Source organism: Trichosurus vulpecula, chromosome 5 (assembly GCF_011100635.1).
Source record: "Trichosurus vulpecula isolate mTriVul1 chromosome 5, mTriVul1.pri, whole genome shotgun sequence".
NCBI lineage: Eukaryota > Metazoa > Chordata > Mammalia > Diprotodontia > Phalangeridae > Trichosurus > Trichosurus vulpecula.
Genome location: NC_050577.1, coordinates 212,955,003 through 212,971,597, shown reverse-complemented (window position 1 = coordinate 212,971,597; position 16,595 = coordinate 212,955,003). Strand labels below are relative to the sequence as shown.

At 43.9% G+C, this 16,595-nt stretch overlaps 1 protein-coding gene across 1 annotated transcript in view; it reads left to right on the top strand.

Moving 5' to 3' along the window:
• The window catches only part of LOC118851194 (plasma membrane calcium-transporting ATPase 4-like), a 52,294-nt gene extending 36,942 nt beyond the window's left edge, over positions 1-15,352 (top strand). The window contains exons 19-23 of the mRNA XM_036760703.1: positions 5,842-6,024; positions 9,411-9,582; positions 13,429-13,658; positions 14,422-14,439; positions 15,101-15,352. Of these exons, the coding sequence (XP_036616598.1) occupies positions 5,842-6,024; positions 9,411-9,582; positions 13,429-13,658; positions 14,422-14,439; positions 15,101-15,352 (855 nt within the window). The remainder of the gene's footprint in view (positions 1-5,841; positions 6,025-9,410; positions 9,583-13,428; positions 13,659-14,421; positions 14,440-15,100) is intronic.
• Positions 15,353-16,595: the final 1,243 nt, after the last annotated feature.

Genomic DNA, 16,595 nt, shown 5'->3' with positions numbered 1-16,595 from the left:
TTCTTCTGCTGGACTGTTGCCTTTTTTCCACTGACTTAGCAGTTGCTTCCTTCCCCCTCTCCTATAGGTCCCTTGTTCTGGGCCATGGAAGTCATGCCTTCACCCCTGAACCCCTGATCCATTTCTCCTGAAGCTCATTGACTAGCCAGTCACCAAACAAGTCTATATTTTGAGGCTGTATTTTTGAGACTTTCTGCGACTGTCATCTCTTGGCCACTGAGTCTGAGCTCAGTATAGCAGCACCAACTACCTATTGGCTATCCCAAAGGCTTCTCAAATTCAACATGTCCAAAACAGAAAACTCTTTCACTTTCCTCTCCCTTCTTCCTCACTTCCCTTTTTTCAGTCACCCAGATCCACAACCTCAGTCAGCCTTGACATTCACTCTGCCTCACTTTTCATCCAATTAGTTGCCAAGTATTGTCATTTCTATCTTCATAATATCTCTTGTATTCATCCCCCTCCCTCTCCATTCATCATCTCTTGCCTGAATTATTATCATGGCCTCCTAATTGGTCTCCTTGCCTCCACATAGCTGTCAGAGTGATTTTCCTAAATTTTAGGTTTGAATCCAAGATTGATACTGTCATTAGAAAGGGGTTTGGAGTAGTGTCTTGGAAAGTAGCTGCAGCAAGTAGCAGAAAAGGAAAGATTAAGCTTGAGGTAGGCAGAGCACACTCACTAGAACAAGCTTTGGGAAAGAAGACAGAAGAGGGACCCTAGGAATCATTGGTGCTATAGGTGGGCCCAGAAAAGGAGTTCAGAGGGACTTTAAAGAGAAGCAGTTAATAAATTGTATAGCCAGATTCATACAAAGCTTAAGTTTAGTATGAAGTCAGTTAGAAATTAGATAAATGAAGATGGCCGCGTGAAAACAGCATCTTGCTGGAGGTTTCTCACAAGTTCTATCAGATTCCTATAAAAAAGTGAATCTGAGCAGATTTGAGAGAGTTAGAAACTGCGAGCAGTCTGAGTGAGGCAAATTTCCAAGCCAGGAGAGTCCAAAAGGCCGATGGGACGAATCTCTAGGCTAGGAGAGTGCTCTGTGTGCGGAGCTGCTCCAGATAGCACCAAAGCGGAAGGAGCTGGAGAAACCAACTTGTGAAACAGGCTGGGAGAGAGCTGGGCATCCAAAACCAGTGGAAATTCCCAGGCCTCCCAACACAGGACAGCAGTCTGTGGAAGCGTCGAGAGGCAGCAGCACAACGCCTCTGGCCGTGAGACATCAACTCCTGAGGCTTGCAGCCCAAAGGTATGAAACATGTCTTCCTGAACTTCCGGGAGCCATAATGGCCAAGTAAATGGCTCTAGTCCCTCCCCCCACCCCCACCCCCATCCAGAGAATTCCTTGGGAAAAAATGCTGGAATACTGGAGAAAGAAGTGGGGCTTCAGTGGCTGAGCAGTGGGAGTTCCTGAGTCCCAGAGGGGCAGAGCCAGCAGGGGTCAACACCAGGAACCCAGACATACCCTTGCCCCCCCCCCAGAAGAGACAGCCACCAACACAAACAATAAACAGCTGAGACCATTGCTGAAGAACAGCAGTGCTGGAGAGCAGCTCCAGGGGAGGAGAAGACTTCAGGCAGCCAGACCACACCCCCCCCCCCACCCCACACCTCAGGAAACTGAAGGCTATGATACACAAAGCCAGTAACTAGACTCATAATCCCTGGAATAATAAACCTGGGACAGAGAGCCTTGAGACCCAAAGGCAAGCATTCATTGTAAAGCCAGAAAAAGGCTAAGCAACGTGAAGAAGAACACGCGTGCGTGTGCCCCCCCCCCCCCACACACACCCACCATAGATTCTTTTTATGGAGACAAGCATGATCAAAATACCAATTTGGAAGAGGATAGCAATGACACTATACCCACAGCTGATACCTCTAAAGGGAATATCTCAAACCCAAAAAGCATTACTGGAAGAGTTAAAGGAGGATTTTTAAAAACCAAATTAGAGAGGTAAAAGAAAAAAATGGAAAAAAACCCACTGATGAAATCAAGTCCTTAAAAAATAAGATTGGCAAAATGGCTATGGAGATTCAGAATCTAAATAGAGAAAAATGACACCCTGAGAGGTAAAATCAACGATCTGAAAAAGGAGACTCAAAAGCAAAATGAAGACAGCAACTCATTAAAAATTAGAATTGAGCAAGTGGAAACTAATGACTTATGAGGCATGAAGAAGTAGTCGAACAAAATGTAAAGAATGAAAAAACAAAAAACAAATGTGAAATATCTTATTGGAAAAACAACTGACTTGGAAAATAGATCCCGGAGAGACAATTTAAGAATTGTTGGCCTACCAGAAATCCACAATGAAAAAAAGAGCCTTGACAGTATCTTCAAAGAAATTATCAAACAGAACTGCCCAGAGGTCCTAGAAACAGAGGGTAAAATAGTCTTTGAAAGAATCCCCCGATCACCCCCTGAAAGAGATCCCAAATTCAAAACACCAAGAAATATTAAAGCCAAATTTCAGAATTACAAAGTCAAGGAGAAAATACTGCAAGCAGTCAAAAAGAAACAATTCAGGTATCATGGAATTACAGTCAAGATCACACAGGAGCTCTCAGCTTCTACATTAAAAGACAGGAGAAATTGGAATATGATATTCCAAAGGGCAAAGGAGCTGGGACTACCACCAAGGATCAACTACCCAGCAAAATTAAGCATAATTTTTCAGGCAAGGAGATGGATATTCAATGAAATAAGGGAATTCCAGACCTTCCTGATGAAAAGGCCAGAACTCAATGGAAAATTTGATCTTCAAATACAAAACTCAAGAGAGATGTAAAAAGGTAAACAGGGGAAAAAAAACCCCACAAACCTTATTAATAAGGGCAAATTATTTACATCTTTATATAGGATTATATCATCTTATGTATGATGTATATATATAGAGAGAGATATAGATATAGATATATAGATATATACACACACACACACACACACATATGTCAATCTTGAGAATAGTGTAGCTATTATGACAATTGAAAGGGATACACATAGACTATGAATGTCTGTATAAAATAACTGATATAAGGATAAAAAACAAGAGATGTAAAGGGAGGGTTATGGAAGAAGAGGTAAGGAGGTAGTAGAAAAGGGTAAATTACATCAAAAGAAGAAGCACAAAAACACATTATAGTAGAGGGAAAGAAGGGAGGGAGAAGAGCAGTATTTGAGCTTTACTGTCATCAGATCTAGTTCAAGAAGGGAATAACATACCCTGATAAGTATAGAAATCTAACTTGTCCTACAGGTAGTAGGAGGGGAAAGGGAGGAAAAAGGGAGTGGGGTGTTCAGAAGAGAGGGAAGAAGTAAGATAAGAGAGGGGAATCAAGGAGGGTGAACTTTGCAAAGTTGCAGGATGTAAAATAAACATACTTAAATCCTCGGCATTCTTATACATTACTAACAAAGCCCAACAGCAAGAGATAGAGAAATTCCATTCAAAGTTATTGTAGACACTATAAAATATTTGGGAGTCTATCTGCCAAGACAAACCCAGGGACTATATGAACATAATTATGAAACAGTTTTCATGCAAATAAAGTCAGATCTAAATAAATGGAAAAATAACAGTTGCTCATGGTTAGGCCAAGCTAATGTAGTAAAAATGACAATTTTACTTACATTAATCTATTCAGTGCCATATCAATCAAATTACCAAAAATTAGTTTACAGAGCTGGATAAAACAATAACAAAATACATCTGGAAGAACAGGAGGTCTAGAATATCTAGGGTATTAATGAAAAGAAATGCTAGGGAAGGTGGCCTAGCCATACCAGATATTAAACTGTACTATAAAGCAGCAGTCATGAAAACTACCTGGTATTGGCTAAGAAACAGTGTCGTGGATCAGTGGCATAGGATAGGTACACAAGATGGAGAAGTCAATGATTATAGCAATCTAGTCTTTGATAAACTCAAAGAATCCAGCTTCTGGGCTAAGAATTCACTATTTCACAAAAACTGCTGGAAACATTGGAAAATAGTAGGGCAGAAACTGGGCATAGATCAATATCTTACACCATCTGCCAAAATACAGTCAAAATGGGTTCATGATTTAGGAATAAAGGATGACATTATAAGCAATTTGGGAGAGCAAGGAATAGTTTACCTATAAGATTTATGGAAAAGAAAAGAATTCATGACACAAGAGATAGCATTAAAAATGCAAAATGGATAATTTTGATTATGTTAAATTGAAATGTTTTTGTGCAAAAAAAGCCAATGCAACAAAGATTAGGAGGGAAGCAGAAAATTGGGAGAAAATCTTTAGAGTCAGTGTCTCTGATAAAGGCATCATCTCTAAAATATACGGGGAACTGAGCCAAATTTATAGGAATACAAGTCATGCCCCAATTGATAAATGGTCAAAGGATATGAACAGGCAGTTTTTGGTGGAAGAAATTAAAGATATAGGCATATGAAAAAATGCTTGAAATCACTACTGATTAGAGAAATGCAAATCAAAACAACTCTTAGGTACCACATGTCTCCTGTCAGATTGGCTAAAATGACAAAACAAGAATATGATAAATGTTGGAGAGGATGTGGGGAAATTGGAACATTGTTACATTGCTGGTGGAGTTGTGAACTGATCCAGCCATTCTGGAGAGCAATTTGGAAGTATGCCCAAAGGGCTATAAAAATGTTCATATTCTTTGACCTAGCAATACCACTTCTAGGGTTGTATCCCAAAGAGATCACACAAGTGGGAAAAGGACCCATATGTACAAAAATATTTATAGCAGCTCTTTTTGTAGTAGTTAAGATTTAGAAATCAAGAGGATGCTCATCAATTTGTTGATGGCTGAACAAGTTGTGCTATATGAAGGTAATGGAATACTATTGTGCTATAAGAAATGGGGATGATACGCACTTCATAACAACCTGGAAAACCCTACACGATATAATGCTGAGTGAGTGGAGCAGAACCAGGAGAACATTATACACAACCACAGATGTACAGATTCTGTGATGACTAACCCTGATAGACTTCGCTCTTCTCAGCAACACAAAGTGCAAAGACAACTCCAAAGGACTCATGGTGGAGAGTGCTATCTACATCCAGAGAAAGAACTATGAAGTATGAATGCAGATTGAGGCACACTTTATGCTCGCCTTTTTTCCCCTTTTTTCTTGTTTTTGTTTTTGTATTTTTTTGTTTCTGTTTCTTCTTTCTCATGATTCATTCCATTGGTCATAATTCTTCTTCACAACTTGACTAGTGTGTAAATAAATTCAATGCAAAGTTATATGTAGAAGATATATTGGATTGCATGCTGTCTTGGGAAGGGAGTGCGGGGGGAGAAAATCTGGAACTCAAAATTATGTGGAACCAAGTGTTGTAAACTAAAAATAAAAAAATTAAAATAAAAAAGAAATGAGATAAATACAGGTTTGTGTTTTTGTACCAACCGCTATTTTAAATGTTAGTACAGAGTAGATGGCTTTATAAGCTCAAAGAACCAAATGGGAGAAAAAGAACACTTACTGGCTTTTCTACAGGAAGCTAATGAGTAATGAATAGAAGCAATAAATATTTCTTTTTCTACAAGGTACCTTATTCTAGGAGCATCTCTGTGCAGCATCAGATTCAGGAGCTACATAAGGGAGGGAATTGTGATCTTTCACGATGGAAACAAAAAGTCTCCTTTCTTGGCAGTGGAACTCCAGGATCATATCTGAACCTACTTACACAACATGATAGCCAGTTAAACCTTATGCCTTGTTTCCCTCTCCGCCCACATCCAGTTCTCAGATTTATCTGTAACCTGAGTTTTGCCTAACTTAAGAGATTTCACCTCTCTCATTGTGCCCATCCCTACAGATAATCAATACAGTGCCTACTTCAAGACTGACTTTCTTGAGGGAAGCTGGGTATGCCATCACCAAAGAAGAAATCTCCAAGAGAAGCCTGGCTGAGGGACTGGAAGAAATTGACCATGGAGAAATGGAGCTGCGCCGTGGCCGGATTCTCTGGTTCCGGGGCCTGAATCGCATCCAGACTCAGGTACAATGTGAGAAACCTACCCTTTATCACTGACTTGGAAGGAATTCTTTCCAGACCAAAAATGGTAGTGAAGGAAGGTAGCATTTAAGCTGAAGCTTCTACATTCCCTATCCAAACCCACCCCTATCCACACACCTAATGAAAAGGTTCACTGATAACAGCAAGCAAGCCCTCCATCCCTGCACTCAGGACTGAGTATCTATAAGTTCACTTTCTGCTAAGCAGGTAAGGTGACCCAGGGTTAGGACACTCAAGCATTGATAGATTTTTTTGTTAGCAGGGTAGCCCTAGTTTGGACAGTGTTCATCCCCCTCCAGAAAAGAACTTTCAAATAGTGTCTCCATGAAGACAGGATTCCTATCAGATCCTTGCCAAGTCTCCTTTTCTAAGCCACTGCTGCTGTTTTCCTGCCATGATAGTATGGTGAGGAAAAGGACAGGCAGGCCAGAGCCCAGTTCCATCCCCTGTCTTTCTCCTACTAACTTTAATGCTACCGTGAGAGATGTGCTGGGTGCAGGTGAGTAAAGAGAGGTGCCTCTTCATGATTAAGTGTCTTTTGCAGGATCCAAACTTGCTACCAGGATGAGGAGAAGCCAGCTTCCTTTGGCCCTGTGTCCATCTCCCTGCCCTTATTAGAGCCTAGCTCCTTCCCTCAGCCTAACAGGGACACCATTTAGTAGTTCCCTAGTGGTTTCCCTATCTTCAGTTAGCCAGTTCTATGAGTTGGCAATGCCCATCAAGGACACTGAGGTGGCCTTTCTAGACGGACCCTATTTATACCATTTTCAAATCATGTCATGAGACCTAAGCAGCTAAACCTTTCAGTTGGTCTTATAGTTTAGAAATGCCTCAATCTGCCTCACCCACAGAACACAAAATTGGTGATATTGGCATTTTTAACTAAGCCTGGCACAAGACCACTTTCCCCATGGACAAAGTGCTGCTCTCCAGGCTGGTGACATAGCTGGCTTTTATGAAACCCAAAGATCCCTTCCCTTCCTTAACTCTTCAGAGTCTCCAGAGCCAAAACCCTGGTGCCTGGGATTTTTGGGTACCCCTTCCCTTCATTACTTTCCTTTGGATCTGCTCTTTTTAAAGTAACCTATGTTTTTGCTTTTCCTCCCTTTAGGGTCTCCTGCCTTCTCTTGTCCTAACCAGATCCCCTGGCGCAGTGTCTTTTGATTCCTACCAACTCTTCTCTTGGGGCCTAGGGTTTCCAGGGTTTCCCCTCTACCCTTATTCTCCACCTTACTTCCCTCCCAGCCGCCATATATACATGTTTATATTTGGTGTGACCTACCCACCTGACTCTGGTCATCCAGCCAACTTTTGAGGGGTAAGGGTAACAAGGGAGTATAAATCTATATAAATATACATATACCTTACTTGGGCATACACTTGAGCACTGAGGGACAGAGCCTCAGAGGAGAGTGTTTAAGGGTAGGGGAGGGGGCAGTTAGGTGGTGCAGTGAGTAGAGAACTGGCCCTGGAGTCAGGAGTGCCTGAGTTCAAATCCAGCCTCAGACACTTGACACATTTACTAGCTGTGTGACCTTGGGTAAGTCACTTAACCCCAATTACCCTGCCTTCCCCCCTGCAAAAAAAAACCAAAAAGAGTAGGGAAGCAGCTGGGCTCCAGCTACACTGGGAGTCTTTGCGCTTCTACCCCATATGTGCAATAGCAAGTAATGCCCCATAATCATCCTAGTCTGTATATACTATCACTGAAGGGAAATGGTTTTAGCTATGGCAGCCATCCCTGGACACCCTACTCCCATGTGATAGGGAAGGACCCTCTGTGCTTGCCCTAACTCATTCAAAGCCAGTGGGGAATTAGGTCACTAATGTGATGCAAGAGAAGATGAGTAGGGTAGTAGAAGGGCTGATGTTTCAGCCCGTGCCATGTTCTGAATTCAGAAACTTATTCGAAGCACTCTTAAGTCTTCTCAAACAACCTCCTGAATAAGAATGACCAATTGACCAAAAGCAGCTAGCCTTTTTGCTTTCCCAACTTCCTCTTCCCCTGGGGAAGTGTCATAGGGACTAAAATGAATGAAACCAGATCATCTTCTAGTCCTTTGGTAGATGTACCTGGGGGAGGAAGGGACATGAGTGCTTTCAAGGCTATTCTACCACAACTTTGTGTGGTGTCTAGACTTGTGTACACATTTAGGGAATGGGAAGGTGGTGCTTTCCCGCAACTCTGGTTTTTGGTCTTTACCTGTACCAGACAGTAAGATGGTTTGAGGGATTGATGGGACCAAATAGGAGGGGAATGAGCCCTGCCTATCATTGGGCTGACAATGTGTGCTGTCAGAAGGGTAGAAGCCCAGATGGTGTTAATGTCCTCTGCCTCTAAGGGGCAAAGCAATTTGGAAACCAAATCATCTCCTTCCACAGGGCCAGAGTAGCAGCTGTTCACCACCACCACCTTTACCACCTCCTCTCCTTCCCCTTTCTCAGTCTAACCCCCAAGTTATTCCCAGCACCTGCCAGCCATGAGGATCTGTGGAGCACTAGCCTGGCTGTGGCCACCTCTGTAGAGTGGTCTGGCTCTTGTTTCTTGTGCCTCCTTTCAAGTTCAGTCCCAAAAAATGCTGACTGGGAGAAGAAAGTACTGTGCCAGGAGATGGGCCCAATAATTGAAAGGCAACATAGTATTACATTCTGCACTGGTTTTGAATCCTAGCCCTCTGTCCTTTTGTAGCCCTCAGTTTCCTCATCTGTAAAACTGGGGAATGAGATGACTCCTTAGTCAACACTGTATGATCCACCTGTTGATGAGGGGTCTTTCCACCAGCGATACCTGTATGCCTATTGGCAAGAAAATTCCTTTTTGTTTTTCCCCAGTTTTGTAGATCTCTCACTAGCAAACCTATGAAAATAACCACTGTTTTGTTTTTGTTTGGCTATCCCAAGCATAAGAACTCAGCTCAACCTATCCCTGTCTCTGAAATTGTGCCTTAATTTTGAGCATCTGGGTGACACCATTCTATACAGGTTTTCCTTGTCCCCTCCCACTTCTTCTTGCGGGGTAACTCTTTGTGCCCAGGGTCTCTTTCAATTAAAGAGAAAAGTGAACAAAGGACACCTACTATGTCCTTACCTCAGCCTAAAGAGAGGGGAAGATGGGGCTTTAGTTTGTTTTTTGGACATCATGGCAAACCAGATTTTAAATGAAGTATAATAATCCTCAATGAGTTTCCCCCTCACTTCCTTGTAACAGTTCTGTGCTGGGGCATGGGGGGCTCATTTTCTGTCTCCTGTTTCCCTCTGTTTTTGCCCCTTCCTTCTTTCCTGACCCCTCCAACTCCCCAGACCCTCCTCCACCTCCCCCCCGTCTCTGACAGAAGAGCAAAGCTATCTCACTCTCTGATTCTTTGCAGATCAAGGTAGTTAAGAGATTCCACATGGCAATCGACTCTTATCGTGGACACATGAGGAGACAGAGCACCAAGAGTTTGCAAGATATACAATCTGTTTCTACCCCAAGTCTTGCAAATCTTTCTCCCGATAATTCTGCTGCCAACATTTCTGTTCCTGAATCTTCTATGGGCAGTAAGTTATAGTCTTCTTATAATGCATGATTTTCTAAAATGACCACAAGAGTGCGTAGCATCCACTTTAACCAATGTCAGTTTTCTCTTCCTTTTGATTTTTCCCTTGATCTTTTGACTTCAGAGAGGGAAGGAAAAAAAAATCCCACCCACCCGCAAACCAACCAGACTGTTTGAATTTATTTTTTTTTACTTTTAAAAAGCCATTGTTTCTTAACTGTTTACAAAACAGTAACCACAATAATAATAAATCTGTTTTCTGGTTGTTCTCTTGTATTACTTATTCCTTCCTTTTCTTGGGTTTTTCTTCCTTTTCCCTCCTCACATCCCTCCACCCCACCTCCTTCCACCCCACCCCACTCCTCTGACAGCAGTGGTATGATTCTCACTCCAAGAGATAGGCCCAAGATTAAGACAGTTGGGGACTTTATTGTGTCCCCTTGGAAAGAAAACATTTTGAGAAGCTTGGGGGAGGGAGCAGGGTAGAGAGAGAGAAAGCTACTGTAGTTCCTATATTTGGTACTAAGCTTTGGTGATGGAATTTAAGTTGGCCATCAGTAATAAATGAGTACTTTCCCCACCACTGTCTCCTGAGGTCGAATTATCAGTTTAAAAAGTACAGCTGACGTGGGAAAAGAGTGAGTAATGCCAGACTGTGTTGTGGACCCACCCTGCCATTTCTAATTTACTTTTCTGAAGTTTAATTAGGCTCAGTCCTGGTGGAAACACTGAGAAATTTATATTCTGTCAGGTAGAGTGGGGTAGGACTTCGATTGTCTTGGGGCTTCTACGTTACTACGAATTTCCTCTGTGTTAGCTGGTGCTTTTGTCCTCTTTTGTCCATCATTACCATTCTCAGCACAGGTAACTGGGTTCTCTGTAGTTCTTTTAGGGGAGCCGGCAGGAGCTGCTCCTTTGTGTTCTTCATCTCTGTGTGGCCCACTAAGGTGGGGCAGCAGAACCAAACAGAACACTCAGGTCAAAAAACAAGTCAGACCCTGTTAACATCCAGAGGATGCCAACCTTCCCTCCCTCCCATACTCTCCTCCACTATTTCCCTTCCCATGTCGGACTCTTAGGTGTCTATCATTCCTTTCTGCCTCTTGGTGGGAAGGTCTGCGATTAACCTCTAGCTGACCATAGTTTGGGCAGAGACCTTATAGGACTAATGGGAAGGGTAGACCCGGGGATTTAAGATTCAATTAAGGGAAATAGGAGGGATGGGTTGGGACTAGCTAAGCTTGTCCAACAGTTCTTACTTTGGGTTCTGATGACCTGGATTGTAGTTACCTTTCTCTTTTTTCAAAGTAGTGCTACCCTTCAGGGAGACTCAATTTTTCCCCCAGCCCCATTGGGGAAGACTTCCAGGACCTCCCTATTCCCTAAGCCTCTGAAAGAGTAAGCTGTTGGATTTGGGGAATGTCGTTCTTCCCTCCACAATGATCTATACCAAGACCTTGCTTACTTGCTGGTCAGCAGAGGCCTATCCTAGTTGGAGCTTATGGAAAAAGACTTTTCCCACAATTGCCCTCTGCCTCCCTAAGAGATAGTCTAAAGAAGACGGGATTGGGGCAAGAGAAGCAAACTCTACTTCTTTTTAACTCCCATGGGTATGGGCTATGAAGGGGAAAGGAGGAAGGGAAGACTGGCTAGGTATAAAGTGCCTACAGCTGCCACAGCAGCTCCTTCACTGCCCATGCCTTGCATCCTACACACACACACACACACACACACACACACACACACACACACGCTGCTCACACACAGGGACACCATGCATCAGGTGCTGGGAGTGGGGAGGGTAACAATGCTTGGGGATGGTTTGGGTTGTGATTGGCAGTCCTCATATTTGTGGTGGTTGTAAGGTGTGCCGTCCTAGGATATAGGATGAGTTCTGGGAATGGGCCTTCTCCACCAAGCACTCACTAATTTTCTTCATGGGTCTACTCCTTCCCTAAGCTTTCCTTGAAGGTGGTTGGTATTCCCCTGGATTTCAGGAGACCTACAGTCTGACTGAGTGGTTGGTTTGTATTCCCCCAAAGAAATTCCTTTCCTATTTTAGACATTCTGTTACTCTCACTCTCCATTTCTTGTCATCCATCATTTGGAGGCTTCTGGACTTGTGGCACATAAGTAAAGTCATCTTACACTACTCCTGACTCCTTTGGGAGAGTGGAGCTCTCTGGAGCACAGGTGAGTTGCTAGGGTCTTGACCAGCAAGTTGCCCTATCTCAGTACGCAATGATGAGGTGGGAGCAATGATGGTTATAACTCCGATTTATTGGAAGCCATTATCTATATTTACAGGTTTTTGCACTACATAAGCAGAAGCAGGTGTTCAAGGGGATGAAAGCATGGGAAAAGAGATGTGCTTCAGTAATGTATTGTTGCACTTAGATTAGTAGCGATATCTGGTGGGAAGAATCTGGATTATAGTAAACTATGCTGCCTACAAGCGTATGGGAAAACTAGGGCTGTGGTAAGGTGGTTTCCATAGGAGTATGGGAACAGGAGGGGAGTGCTATTCTACAGTGACAGGGAAGGCTGGGAACAGGAGGGGAGTGCTGTTCTACAGTATCTAAGGAGGCCTGGGAAGGCTCGGGCAGGATACAAACTGATTATCAGAACTGTATGAGCTATGTGAGGCACGGGGCAGGATGCCTTTGTAAAGTATCAAAGAAGTTCCCATTAATTAAAGCATGTTTGTGTGAGGCACTGGTTCAAGAGCATTAGGTAGTGGCCAGCTGTGTTCCTCCTGCTGGGCTTGTGAGTCCTTGGTGGATGGACTCTGCCTGCATGAGAAAGGATGGCTATCAGAGCCAGAGGGGTGCTGTTAGGGGGGCTGCTAGGGACGGAAGTCTTTCCTCCGGGCACCTACCGTTCCAACTCCTACTAAGCCTGTCTGGTATTACCCAGGAAACAGGCCAAGTGCTAGGGTCCGAGCAGCCCCGGGGTCGGCACTAACTCCCTACAGTGAGTTACATGCACATCTCCTAGAGGGTGCTGAGGCTTGCACTTGACCCATGTATGTCAGCAACAGAGAAGGAAGCTTTTGTGTTGGGTCCTATCTAACCCATCAGGCCTTACTCTTTAAGCTTTGGTACAAGTAATCCATCCCCAGGAACATCTCAAAGACCAGAAAGTGCCAGGGTCATGAAGGTAGGAAGAGAGGGCACTTACAACCTACCTTAAACTCTCAGGTCTGAGGCCAAGAGAACAGAACCATTACTTTAGGGGTTCGGTGGATGGGTTTGGGGAGGTTGAGATGGCAGGGGCCTCCCCCTTAGCCTTCCACACTGTGTGTTCCTTTGATTCTCCTGGGCCAAGGTGTTAAGTTGGTTTTATTGTATGACAAGGAGCCTCCAGAGCTATGGAAATCCCTATTTCCTGGCTGACCTATAAGGTTGCTTGAGGAAGGGGAAGGGAAAACTTGATCAATAGCCATCTTCCCTATCTGCTGAGTCCAGGTAGAACAGGTGATGTCACCTCTTACCAATTTCTGTTTGAGGGCAGATGTGTACATGTGGCAAAGAGACAGGTAACCTATTAACAAATTAATGTACCCAGCTGGGTGTAATCTAGTCTCCCAAATCACTTTCTGTTGCCTTCTCTTGAGGACTTCAACTTTGCCTAGGGTGGCAGGAGAGACTAAAGTTGCCTCCATGTCTGTGCTTCTCTGTCCCCCACCCCCTGCCTAACTACCATTGGTCTCACCGTTCTATTGGGAAAAGAATCACAGGTATCCAGAACAGACTCAGTAGGACCTCAACATCTGGAATTACCTGCCCCTTGGGGTAAGACTAGCAAAAGCTTTAGCTCACATTCTTCTTCAGCGTCCACTGAGCAGACCTGACCGTAGAAGTGGCTTCAGCCATGCCGGTGACTACTTCTGTGGTGAACAACAGGGAGGCAGCCCCAAGCAGCCTGTGCAGCTGGCCAGGAGAATGGTGCCTCAGTCCCAGCCCACACCCAGACTCTGTGGCAGGTTTTGGAGATTCTCTAGCCCTGCCCTACTCCCCACCACCACCCTCCAAGTTCTCCCAGTGTGCTCCACTTTCCTCCCAGATGGCCATGAAGGCAAGGATGGGTGTGGGGTGGGGATGAGAGAGGGCTGACAAGCAAGCAGGGCCAGGTCTCCCTACACCCCATGACACTCATGAAGGGAAGGGGGAGGACTTGCTCCTGCATGTCCTTGATTTCTGCTCCTTGGCCTACTACCTGAAAAGAAGATCCAAGAGCTGGCTCTGGGTGGGGGAGGTCATTCCAGGGTCCTCTGTTGGTGGGCAAGGCTGCTTACATCAGCTCTCTTCTTCCCATCCCTCCCTCCTTCCCTCTCTCAGGCCAGGTCTGGACCTATCTAGGAGCTCACATCCACTCCAAGAGGCTTCTTCCTCTTCCTTCTCCTGTTCCTCCTTTCTCTGCCCCCTCTTCTTCCTCCTCTTCCTTCTTTATCTTCCTACTTTGCCTCCCCGTCCTTTTCCTCCTCTTCCTTCTTTCTCTTCTTCCCCTCTTTTTCTTCCTCTTCTTCTTTTCTTTTTCCTCCTCTTACTCCTTTCTCTCCCTCTTTCTCCCTTCCATGTCTTCTTCCTGCTCACTCTCTTCTTCTTTCTCTCCACTTCTTCCTCCTCCTCTTCCTCCTTTCTTCTCCTCTTCCTCCTTTCTTCTCCTCCTCCACCTCCTTCTCCAGTCTTCCCCTCACCCATGGTGTAACTTTCTTTTCTCTCCCTTTTTCCTACAGGCAGCAGCTCTTCCTGAGAATCAATTTCCCATTTGCTCCTGTCCCCACATCTCAGACCTCTTCCCTTCCCTAGGCTGGGCTGGGTCCTCCCTTGGACAATAGAGCCCCACTTCTTCTTGGGTGAGGGTTGGGGGCAGAGCCAGAGTAGTGTGTGGGTGTGTGTGGATGCGTGTGCACAATGTGCCCAAACCATGAGCTGCCAGAGCTCTCATTGCCTGCATGCCACCAAGAGTCACAGTTTGTTCGGCATGTCCTTGCTACACAGGATGAGGAATTCACTGTTGTCACCCTGAAATGTGTGTACATAGATCTAAATAGAGATGTGTCTTATTTAAACCGCAGTGGGAAATTTCCTATTCTCCCTCCATCAGAAGTTTGCCCGTAGCACCAATCCACATATCAAAATCATTTCTCAAGTATTTGGTTTCTACTTCTTTCTCATGTAGGTTAAAAAGTTAATGCTTTTTTAAACTTTTGTTTCGATCTGAGAGGTTAGTTTGGGAATGTCACGTTTGTGTTGGGTTTCTACTTTTTTAGGAAGCTTTTGAAATGCTGTAGTTGGGTTGCCATCACTCTTTCCCCCACTCCACCCACATGCTTGAATTCTGAACCATGTGATATTTATTTCTAGTGTTCCACGATGTCCTTATTGTATATTTATTTTTAGTTTTTTCTCAGTGGTGTTTTATGGTTTTCATTTTGTTCCTCCTTTTCAAGTATCCAGTTCCTCTGCAGGTTTTATCTCACTTCCCTGTTTTCTCTTCCTTCCTTCTTTGTATAGATCAAAGTCGTGAAAGCATTCTGTAGCTCTCTCCTTGAAGGCCTTGAGAAACCCAAAACCCGAAGCTCTATCCATAACTTCATGACTCATCCCCAATTCACCCTGGAAGAAGATGAGCCAAGAACGCCACTCCTAGATGGCAGTGAGGAGGATGAAGATAGCAAAGAGTCCGGGACAAACAGATTCCCCAAGGCCACTGGGAGCAAAGAACCCCATCCTTTCTATCCAGCAATGAAAACTACAGTGCTTTGAACTCTAGCCCAGTGCATATAACAATATCCAACTCAGACAGCACCTTACATGGCCTGGGGCATCAGTTTGATCCTTAGAACTCTGGCTTCCATCCCTGATTTCTCCCATTTCCTCCCTTCTCTGCCCCTTTCTTGTGATATCCATGTGGTAATGGAACTTCTTATTGTCATGTCTACTGCTCCTGTGTGTGCACCATGTGTGGATTCCCACCCAGCCATCAGAGGCAAGAGCAGACGCATTCAGGGACCCCCAATATGACTTTGAATTTGTGTTTGGGGTCAGAGGCTTCATAGCTGATGCAAGCAGTGCTGGGGTCTCCTCATGGTGGGCTTTGTAAATCAACAGTGTTCTGTTAGCATTTTTTTTCCTTTTTAAAAATTAATTTATTTTAAACATAAATACTAAAATTTAAATACACAGTGAGAAAAGAAAAGGAAACATATTATATACATCAATACTTCCTAGGCTTATTTCCCGTTAGTCCTCTCACTTTCTTCTTTAGTACAACTGGAAGACTCTTTGGCTCCCAAACATACTTGCCACTCTCATTCTATTGTGACTGCTCAGGTTTTTTTTTTTTTTTAAGGAGTTTGGAGATCATTTATCTATTTATTTTTAAATTTAATTTATTTAATATATTTAGTTTTCAGCATTGATTTTCACAAGAGTTTGAATTATGAATTTTCTCCCCATTTCTACCCCCCCACTCTAAGAAAGCATATATTCTGGTTGCCCTGTTCCCCAGTCAGCCCTCCTTTCTGTCACCCCACTCCCCTCCCATCCCCTTTTCCCTTCCTTTCTTGTAGGGCAAGATAAATTTCTACGTCCCATTGCCTGTGTATCTTATTTTCTAGTTGCATGCAAAACCTTTTTATTTTGTTTTTGAACATCTGTATTTAAAACTTTGAGTTCCAAATTCTCTCCCCTCTTCCCTTCCCACCCACCCTCCCTAAGAAGTCAAGCAATTCAACATAGGCCACATGTGTATCATTATGTATAACCCTTCCACAATACTCGTGTTGTGAAAGACTAACTATATTTTGCTCCTTCCTAACCTATCCCCCTTTAATGAATTTTCTCCCTTGACCCTGTCCCTTTTCAAAAGTGTTTGTTTTTGATTACCTCTACCCCCATCTGCCCTCCCTTCTATCATCTCCCCTTTTTTATCTTCTTCCTCCTTCTTTCCTGCGGGGTAAGTTTGTTAGCATTTTTTAAAGAAAGACATCAGCTCCCAAAATGATTT